This window comes from Vulpes vulpes, chromosome X, assembly GCF_048418805.1.
Source record: "Vulpes vulpes isolate BD-2025 chromosome X, VulVul3, whole genome shotgun sequence".
Lineage (NCBI taxonomy): Eukaryota > Metazoa > Chordata > Mammalia > Carnivora > Canidae > Vulpes > Vulpes vulpes.
Window position 1 is genome coordinate 19,728,029 of NC_132796.1, and position 10,998 is coordinate 19,739,026.

Here is a 10,998-nt window from a genome sequence, read left to right on the forward strand (position 1 = left end):
ACAAACTTCTCCAGCTTCTAGCATTACAGTCTTCCCCCTTTACACACTGTAGCTTTGTTCGCATCCAGGTTTACCACCTCAGGTCTCAGAAGGATAGCATATTGCTTCCCCTGTCTAAGGAAAATTTCTTCATCTTTGCCTCTCATGTCATCTTCCTCTTTTCCTCTGACATCTCAATCCAGAAGTGTCCACCATGTCCTCTGGCTTCAGCTTCTTCCCGTCTGTTGTATTTGCTCCCACAGACTGAATATGCTTGAGTATTCTTATCAGCTAAACAGAAAAGTCCTTGACTCTGCACCTCATTCTAGTTACTGCCCCTTTGTTGTCCAGTTTAAAGTTAGACTTCTTGAAGAAACACACACCTTCCAGTGAATCCTCACCCCATTTTAATCTGACCCTGTGTAGCCTTCACTATGCTGCTTTTCACCAGGAGCATCAGCAACTTCCAGTAGAGACATTACAGTCAGTACAGACATTCCTCCTTGACTTGGATGTGCACTGCATTATTGCCGTGGGCCTTAATGGGCTTCTTGGGATTTATAACTCCCTAGCTAGCCTCCTTCCGGATCTCCCACCAGCCTCTCTGGCTTTCCTCTCTTGGGTTCCTTTGTGAATTCTTTTTGTCCCTCCCTTAAACTGTGACAGTCCGCAGGATAGCCTTACCCCACTCTTTCCTCATGCTGTAGGTCCTCACTGTGATCTCAGGGCTAGTTAACACAGATCTGATGGCTCCCAGATCTGTGTGTCAGCCTTCAGCTTTCAGACTCAAATATCCAGCCACTGACTTCACATCTCATTCACTGAATCATTGGCTCATCAGTATTCCAAGCGTCTGCCATCACCGGACGCTTGCCCTAAGAGAATGACTTATAAAATGACAGGTTCTCTCTCCTCTATCAATGAGAAAGATGGAGGGAAATCCCTGATAGTGACAATACAGTGACTAGTACACTCGGACAGAAACAAGCAGAGGGTGCTGTGAATATAAAAGGATAAGGACAGGGACACCTGGGTAGCTCAGCAGTTAAGCGTCTGCCTTCAGCCCAGGGCGTGATCCTGGAGTCCAGGGATCGAGTCCCACTTTGGGCTCCCTGCATGGAGCCCGCTTCTCTCTCTGCCTATGTCTCTGCCTCTCTGTGTGTGTCTTTCATGAATAAATAAAATTAAATAAATAAGTAAATATATAAATAAAAGGATAGGGACAGGCACCAGTGTGAGAGCTTTCAGGGATGTTACCTCCCAGACCTTAAGTTTATTCACCATGCAGGAAGAGATCCTTTTCCTCATTTCTCTTCTTAGCATTTCTTCCCCTAGATACTCAGTCACCTAAATCAGAAACACCAAAGTTATCCTTGGCTCCTTTGTCCTGCCTGTTCAGTTTTCATTCTTAGGTCCTGCCATTTCAGTCCTAAGACAGGGCTCCAGTCTAGCGTCCTTCCCCATCCATCCTACTTCTGTCTTGATGTGAGGCCTTGGCATCTGCTGCCCACATTTTTGCAGTAGACTCACAAGTGCTATCCTTACTTTATGCCTCGATCCCTTTGCATCCACTTTCCTAAAGGCCAGTATGGTGTTCGGGAAACGGTGATCTGCTGTTACCGCTGCTCTGCTGAATAGTCTCTGCGCAGAATCTCTAAATCTCTCCACACAGCTGGCTTCCCCCTACAGATTCTGACTCTGTTAGTGCTGCTGGGCTGGAAACTGTGTTCTTACATTCCCTAAGAGATAATGACACCTGACCAGATTGAGAAACCTCTGACCTACCATTGTCAAATCTGAACCCCTCTGCCGGGTTGCACAAGGCCCTCCATGACCCCTGCTTTGACGTAGCAGTCAGCCACATTTCCCACTGTGCCCCACGTGTCTACATGTCTAGGGAAAAATCCTCCGATTTTATATGAAGCCTGTTAGAGATTATATTTGTAAAAAGGACTTTTAGAAACTAACATTTTATTTAAGGGTCTGCTATTGTTATTTGTAATGTATTTCCTGCCTTTTCAGTGGATGATGCTGGCAAAATAGAACACGATGGTTCCTCTGGAATGACCATGGATGCAGAGTCGGAAATTGACCCTTGTAAGGTGGATGGCACTTGCCCAGAAGTCATCAAGGTGTACATTTTTAAAGCTGACCCTGGAGAGGATGACTTAGGTAAGAGGAAAACTTCTGCATATTATACATCCTGATCTGACCCTTCACCCTGATTTCTTTTGGGTGGTTTAGATTGAGAACATTTGAAATCTTTTCTGAAGATAACTTTTAAACAAGGATTTCCATGTAGCAGTAGAAAAGTATATGGAATGTATAAGTCAGATGGGGAGAAATGGAGTTTTCAGATAAATTCTCGGAGCTGTCCTCTCCCCTGATAGGTGGCACCGTAGACATTGTGGAAAGTGAGCCTGAGAATGATCACGGAGTTGAATTACTTGATCAGAGTAGCAGTATTCGTGTGCCAAGGGAAAAGATGGTTTATATGACTGTCAACGACTCTCAGCAAGAAGATGAAGATTTAAGTAAGTAGGTGGCCTTTTTGTGGGAGAAAATTTTATGTTTTTGTAGCTCTATGTTTTTAAATATGGTCAGTGTTTAAAGGAAAACAACTAGCATTATTGTAGAGATTATATTGCTGCCATATCCCAAGGGAAGTCTCAGTGACTTTTGACGGATGTGTAAAATGTTGCTTCAAAAACGAGTTTAAAAAAAAAAAAAAAACAAAACGAGTTTAAGGGGATCCCTGGGTGGCTCAGCGGTTTAATGCCTGCCTTTGGCCCAGGGCGCGATCCTGGAGTCTCGGGATCGAGTCCCACGTAGGGCTCCCAGCATGGAGCCTGCTTCTCCCTCCTCCTGTGCCTCTGCCTCTCTCTCTCTCTCTCTCTCTCTCTCTCTCTCTCTCTCATAAATAAATAAATAAATAAATAATCTTAAAAAAAAGTTTAAGGTGAAAGCCAAGAAATCAATGATTCGTTCAACAAATATGCATTACCTGCTTAGGACTATGTGAAAGCTGTGTTCTAGATGTATAATGAACCTTCTTTCTACTTGTCTGTTAACTGAATTCAAATAAAAACGTCTTTCTTGTGATCTCTGTAAACCTGGTCACAAAAGTTGATATAATTTCCTACTTAGATGTTGCGGAAATCGCCGACGAAGTTTATATGGAGGTGATCGTAGGGGAGGAGGATGCTGCAGCGGCTGCAGCGGCCGCTGCAGCACACGAGCAACAGATTGATGACAATGAAATAAAAACCTTCATGCCAATCGCTTGGGCGGCAGCTTACGGTAAGTCACTTGACAGCTCTTTGGATGGAGTTGGCTTGCGAACATGAATTCATGATTGAGAGCGGTGTCTATGGTCTTAGGTTTCCAAAATAGGAAACACCACTACCCTGTATGGGTTACTTGATATGAACAAGAGTAGAGGAAGATTATAAAGTCTACCTTTTGTCTTTATTTTTAACAGGAATTTCCTTCATGTGTATATTACGTAGCAGGAAGTACTGCAAGAAGTACACAGGCTCTCAAGCTGAAACTTTTCATCTTGATTGTATCTGGCCCATGACTTTACAATTTTGGGAGACAAGGGAGTTCATGGGGCACAATGATGACGTGTTTTTTAGATTTGGAAGCTAGGCATTTCCTACTGTCTCACTATAATAAATGTGGTCATAAAGCCCATTACCTAGAATGGGGGCTCTGTCATTCATGAGTATCATGGCTTACTTTTTGTTGTTGTAGTAAATAAAGAATCCCTAATTTTTTATAATTTATAATACTGTATAATTTTGTTTTTTAATACGCATTGTTAGGTAATAATTCTGATGGAATTGAAACCCGGAATGGCACTGCAAGTGCCCTCTTGCACATAGATGAGTCTGCTGGGCTCGGCAGACTGGCTAAACAAAAACCAAAGAAAAGGAGAAGACCTGATTCCAGGCAGTACCAAACAGGTGAGGGCACAAGAGTTCCACAGCGCAGCGTGCTTTGCGAGCTCTCAGATGAAACTCTAGTATGTATCCACGGAGGTGTTGTAATGGCATTTTAGCTGCTAGACCACATGTAGCTTTTGTGTATTGAATTTGAAAATATAATTTTAAGAATTCAGTGATATTCATGAATGATTTCCTGGGATAAAAAGAAACAGGGAACGGATCCATTGTGGATGAGGAAAAAAAATTCAAAACTCGGGTGGTTTTTATGTGGAAATAAAAAGAAATCCCTCAAATTATTGTAAGCATTAACTGTTTTAAAAACAAAATTAATACAAAGAATCTGATTATGTTCCCTTAAGGCAGGCATAATTTACAGAGCAGCAGGACAAGTACTTCAGTTCGTGTGACCCTGTCTATTCATGGATGGCAATTTGCATATTAAAATTTCCATAGGTGGATTTAAGCTTTACTGTAAATTGACACAAAATTATGTTTTTTGGAATAACCAAAGCAGGAATTGTGATTATAAAACTATTTTTATGAGTGATTTTCTAAATTGACATAGCTTTGATCACTAGTTGGTAGAAGTTACATATTTATTGATTTAGTTTTTAAACTGGAGGGACTGAGGTTGGTACAGTCATACTGAATGAAGTTTTCAGACCAGGGTTCTTTTTATGACAGGGTTGCTATATCTCTTATACCAAAAAATGGCAAAAGGAATGTTAAGTAGCAAATAGCTTAACATAGGCATACTTCCCTAATAACGTTCAGAACACACACTTTAACTGCTTGAAGAAACCAAAGTGGAACTTGGTTTGATCACTCATGCTCCTTTTTTTTTCCTTTCTTAGCAATAATTATTGGCCCTGATGGACATCCCTTGACTGTCTATCCTTGCATGATTTGTGGGAAAAAATTTAAGTCAAGAGGTTTTTTGAAAAGGCACATGAAAAACCATCCTGAACACCTTACCAAGAAGAAGTACCGCTGTACTGACTGTGATTACACTACCAACAAGAAGATAAGTTTACACAACCACCTGGAGAGCCACAAGCTGACCAGCAAAGCAGAGAAGGCCATTGAATGCGACGAGTGTGGGAAGCATTTCTCTCATGCTGGGGCTTTGTTTACGCACAAAATGGTGCATAAGGAGAAAGGAGCCAACAAAATGCACAAGTGTAAATTCTGTGAATACGAGACAGCTGAACAAGGGTTATTGAATCGCCACCTTTTGGCGGTCCACAGCAAGAACTTTCCTCATATTTGTGTGGAGTGCGGCAAAGGTTTTCGTCACCCATCAGAGCTCAAAAAGCACATGCGAATCCACACTGGGGAGAAGCCGTACCAGTGCCAGTACTGCGAATATAGGTCTGCAGACTCTTCTAACTTGAAAACACATGTAAAAACTAAGCATAGTAAAGAGATGCCATTCAAGTGTGACATCTGTCTTCTGACTTTCTCAGATACCAAAGAGGTGCAGCAACATGCTCTTATCCACCAAGAAAGCAAAACACACCAGTGTTTGCACTGCGACCACAAGAGTTCGAACTCAAGTGATTTGAAACGACACATAATTTCGGTTCACACGAAGGACTACCCCCATAAGTGTGACATGTGTGATAAAGGCTTTCACAGGCCTTCTGAACTCAAGAAACACGTGGCTGCCCACAAGGGTAAAAAAATGCACCAGTGTAGACATTGTGACTTTAAGATTGCAGATCCATTTGTTCTAAGTCGCCATATTCTCTCAGTTCACACAAAAGATCTTCCATTTAGGTGTAAGAGATGTAGAAAGGGATTTAGGCAACAGAATGAGCTTAAAAAGCATATGAAGACACACAGTGGCAGGAAAGTGTATCAGTGTGAGTACTGTGAGTATAGCACTACAGATGCCTCAGGCTTTAAACGGCACGTTATCTCCATTCATACAAAAGACTATCCTCACCGTTGTGAGTACTGCAAGAAAGGGTTCCGTAGACCTTCAGAAAAGAACCAGCACATAATGCGACATCATAAAGAAGTTGGCCTGCCCTAACAGTACTTCTATAGACATTTGTAGAGATGTTGGCCTTGAAACAGAAATTTCATTTGAAGCCAATCAGTCTCGTTCACATACAATACTGTATATTGATTTATGCTGTGTACAAATAGAATTATTGCTTCTAGTTGAGTTGGTTGGTTTTTTTTTTTTACATTTTGTTGAATAGTGTGTTCTGAATTCTATTCAGTTTGTTTAATAAATGGGGGAAAGCAGCAACAAGTTGCTTTTAATAAAGTAATCCCTGATTCTATACTGAATTTTTCTATCTTAGAAGTTTTATATTTATTTAAATATTTACCTTGCTTACCTTGATGGTACTCTTCTAAGACCATTTAACTTAAAGTTAAGGTAACTTTAGATTGGTAACTTGGAAAGTATTCATGTTGACTCATTTTTTTTTCCCATAAATTTCTCACAATAAAATTGTCAGAGACATCGACTAACATAAATGGGAGATTTTACAGTCAGATCTAATTATCCTAATATGGGAGTCATTTACTTGTCTTGCTTACTATTTTCAGACCATATTGACAATGAAAGTTTCCATTTGAGCTTTTGCGTCCCTGGCATCGCTGAGGAAAGAACAGTGGCTGGGTTCGTGTTTACTTTTCATTTTGTTTAGCAGACAAACTGTACTTCTTTGGGGGCTTTCTTTGATGTATTTACATCTTTTGTCAGCATAGCAAACTTAGAAAACTTTCTTGACAAATTTTGCTTGATGCTGTTGTATTTTGATTATTCCGTCTGTGCTGCTTTGTCTTGGAATGGTTGTGTGCTACAAATGAGATTATTGAGGACTGCATTTTGGAATCTCCTAGAGGTAATTCGTGGCTCGTAGGATCTTTTGCGACTTTATATATGTAAATGTACCCTGAATTATATATATGCACATATATAGAGAACATGTATCTGTGTGTATTGCTTATTTTACATATTTATACACACAACCCCAGTAGTAGTTAAGATCTATAATGAAAAGTATTAAATTTACAATAACATGAAAGATGCAGGGATGCATGAGAGAGCATTTTATAAATCATGCTCTTCAGAGAGACTACTCAGGTGAAGAATTAGAAGGAAAATAAGGACACTAGTATTTTTAAAGAGTAAAGGTATTTTCTTTTAAATATCTTTGGTAATTGAAAAATAGACATTAAGATGTTTCTAGATAGAATGTTTTCATACAACTTCAGCTCCATGCCTTTATATTTTTCTGAAAAGCTAATGAATATCTGGACTTAACTCCCTCAGTTCTCTCTGAGAAGCCCACGAGGGAGCTGTGCGTCACCCAGCGAGGGGGATCAAGGAAGCCACAGCGCCATGTACCAGGGATTGGGTGCTAATTATGACTACACCTGGCAGGTCCAGCCTGCTCTGTTCTTTCTTAGCTGCAGTTAGCAAACTTTAAAAAAACTGAACGCTTAAATTGGCTTCGGTTAGAAGATAAAGGTGTGTTTAAGTGCATGAGGAAAATCTGAGGCCTTATTTGGAACGTCACCAAGTCTTTTACAGTCTTGTTTTTCTTTGAGAGCTGACATTTTTTAAACAAACAGTTTGGAATCAGAGTCAGAGATGGATAAAATATACTTGGTTAATTAGAATTTGGTTATGTTAAGATGGATTTTGGGAAATGGGAAAACAGTTTTTGGGGTCCTTTGAATTGGCTGTCAGCATATGAGTATCTGGCACATTATAGGAGATTTAGGAACTTTCTTCCCACTTGATAGCTGCCTTGCCACTTCATTATGGTGCTCCATCCCTTTCGTGCTGTTAGGTTTTTTCCTCTCCTCTTTCTCTGTGCCATTGATATTTGTATTCAAGAATTATATTTATAGGGTTAGAAATCTAAATATTTGGTGGTTGGCAAGCCTCTGAAGTGCTAGATTGATTTTGTCCAGTTGTAAATCAAGTGCTTTAGGCTGGTATGGACTCCAACCTGAATGCCAGTTAAAGCCAAGGCATGGGCCTGTCCCAGTGGGAGCTTCTGTGCCCTCTTGGCTCTCATAACATGCTTTTTTTTTTTTTTTTTTTTTAAAGTAACTTACAGTTGTGTGATTCATTGCCCTGCAGTACTATCCTTGAAAGCTCTGTCTGTTTTTTTGTGAGAACCTTTAAAATCTCCCTTAATTTTTTTTTTCCCCAGAAATCACGTAAAAGACACTTAAATGAAAGCGGAAATTTATTGACTTTAAAACATGCTGTAAAATTAGTACAGAAAATATAAATAATTGGTCATTTAACTATATTTTTTTAAATAAACTGAAAGATAAAGAACACAACACTCTACACACTTTATATTTCTCTTACATAGTCTGGAATCATACACAGTTATTTTCTTTTTAAAGCACAATATTGAAACCTTTAAAAGGTATTTAAGGGTTTGGTCAAGTGAATATGATAAAATGTGTCTGTATAAAGAGAAAATGAAATTGTAGTCACTGTTATGTACTGACATTAGTTACAACCTAGTTTTAATTCTTAAAACGATTTTGATTAGCAAAGCTAAAAAAAATGGATGTTTCAGTTAAATGTTTTAAAGAGGTACAGATTTTTACAAGGACATAATATAAGTTATTGTTCTGTAGAAATATCCTATTAAATATTGTATGTCCCTCCCTCTGTACACTTTGTAAAAAAAGTAAAATACATAAAAAGAAAATCATATAGGGATGTGTGACATTATTGTAATTGTGTACTTGAGAATAACGTGCAAAAATAAAAATCAGAATATTTTCCTGTTAATGGATGTTTAGTCTATTTGATACCAGTACTAAGTTAATGCTTTTTCTTAAGGAAAAAAATGTACAGTTTTTGTAAACCTAATAAACATCAAAAGCAGTGGATTATTTTCATTTCCCCATTTCTTAATTCCTTTTATGCAGCATTGGATTGCAAAATGCTTGATTGCTTTGAATTTTGTGACTCGATGCAAATACTCATAATAGTTGAGCCGTGCGAATTTGCAAGTAATATATCAGAGAACTTAAGAGATGATTGGTGAGTCCTTTGATGAGCGTGTCCTTGAAGTTCATTTTTTTCTTTTATCTTCATAAGGGATTTGTTTTATTAGCATCTCCAGTTCCCCTGAGATGAATCTGCCACGCATAAAGTGGTTTTTGAGAGCACTTAATGTTCATTTCAGTATCAGTCCACAGCATACTTAATCACTGGGTGTTGTCCCCACCTCCACAGCAGAAGCCTTGCCTTAGTGTGACACCTTTGTATCACGTTTGGAGGGCTTTGATTTGTAGACAATAACATGCTAGATAGAGAATGGGCATCGTTACAAAAATGAGAAGTTAGATAAAAGTTACCAGGAGTCCAAAGAGAGTAACAGATGGGTTTGAGACATCTTTCATTTTTAAAGATGAGATCCTTCAGATCTTTATGTAGGAACAGGTGTTGGCCTGAAATAGTAAATAATTAAAACTTGGGGTCATTGGTCAAGAGAACATGGTGTCACTGCCCAGAGCCATGAATCACGTAAAACCATAGCATGTGAAAAATTTAGTTGTAGTACAGTGCCTGGTAGACAGCATTTTACCGGTCTGATCCCAGGCAGTCACATAATGTATTGCTCTATTCTCTGGGAATCTCAGTGTTAACAATTTTGTTGCCCACAAATTCTAGGCTCCATGAAGGAAAAGCCTGGACTGGCCAAAATCTTAAAGGGGTGATATTTTAGAGCAATGGTTTTCAAAGTGTGGTCTGGCAACAGTGACAGCATCATAATCACCTGGGACTTTGTTAAAGATAAAAATTCTTGGCTGCATGTCCCACCCACTGAATCAGAAAACTGGGCATGAGACCCAGTGATCTGTGTCCTAACATCCTCCAAGTGATTCTGATGCATGCTCAAGTTTGGGAAACTTTTAGAGCACCCAAGGAATGAAAAAAATCACTGGTGCAAATTTTGTGTGGTAGATGAGAAAACACACAGACACACACAATCCAAGAAATAAGCAGTGAGGTTTATTTATTTTTTTTCTTTTTTTTAGCAGTGAGGTTTAAAGGGGACTTAGTTGACACCTTTGGTTTACCTTTTTGAAGTGTGAGTCCACCAGACAGTGTGTATGTATCCTTTTCAGTACACACCTAAGTAGCCTATACTTCATAAATCTTGTATAGTCTCCCTTAAGTTCCATTTTCTCAAAGGTTAATAGAAGGAAGATTCCTTCTGAGATTCCAAGGAAGGTTAATCCGAGGAAGATTCAGCAAATAGAAGAGAAAAGCTGAGAAGTGTGTGTTTAATTGGCCCAACATTACTTAAATAATTCATATATGAAAAGTGATTTTGCCACATTCTGCAGCTGTTTTAGAGCAAGTCAAAATTAAGTTTTGCCCTTTTGGATTTTGTTTTATCGTGTATATATTGTTTGCCTTTTTCATAAAATAATTCTTGGGTTTGTTATATATTGTTGCTGTTATTTTTGACATCTTTGCTATTGTAAATAAATTCCTATTTTGTTTTAAGTTATTCTAGTGGAGTGTTGGCTATAGACAAGGCATACACACACACGGTTACGATGAGACTGAAATCACAAAATTAATAAATCTCCAACATCATATAAACTGGAAGTGATATGACCCCCTCCCCTTCAGCACTTCTAGCATCAGTGAAAATATCACTGTAGCAACTGCACCTAACTGATTTTAAAATCATTTTCATGACTTCTGAGGGAAATTCTTAAGTTTGCCAAGTTTGAGGTCAACATCAAGAATTATTTTCTTGGGGGATCCCTGGGCGGCACAGCGGTTTAGCGCCTGCCTTCAGGGCAGGGCATGATCCTGGAGTCCCGGGATCGAGTCCCACATCGGGCTCCCTGCATGGAGCCTGCTCCCTCTGCCTGTGTCTCTGCCTCTCTCTCTCATGAATAGATAAATAAAATCTTAAAAAAAAAAAAAGAATCATTTTCTTTTACTTGGTTTTTCCTGATCTTTTGGTCTCGTGTTACTTGTATTGCTGGTACTGGTGAACACAAAGGCTCTGGCGCTGTGACCTGCTGCTGTAAAGCCACTGTGGTA

At 39.2% G+C, this 10,998-nt stretch overlaps 1 protein-coding gene across 10 annotated transcripts in view; it reads left to right on the top strand.

Annotated features, from left to right (window-relative positions):
- Positions 1–10,446, top strand: part of ZFX (zinc finger protein X-linked) — a 94,924-nt gene extending 84,478 nt beyond the window's left edge. For 7 of the 10 annotated variants that reach the window (XM_072744492.1, XM_072744489.1, XM_072744488.1 and 4 more), the window contains 5 exons: positions 2,002–2,151; positions 2,370–2,513; positions 3,127–3,279; positions 3,807–3,947; positions 4,784–10,446. In XM_072744492.1, coding sequence (XP_072600593.1) covers positions 2,002–2,151; positions 2,370–2,513; positions 3,127–3,279; positions 3,807–3,947; positions 4,784–5,967 — 1,772 coding nt within the window. In that variant the 3' untranslated portion in view covers positions 5,968–10,446. The remainder of the gene's footprint in view (positions 1–2,001; positions 2,152–2,369; positions 2,514–3,126; positions 3,280–3,806; positions 3,948–4,783) is intronic. The other 3 variants (XM_072744496.1, XM_072744495.1, XM_072744497.1) reach the window with 1 other exon arrangement.
- The last annotated feature ends 552 nt before the right edge of the window (positions 10,447–10,998 follow it).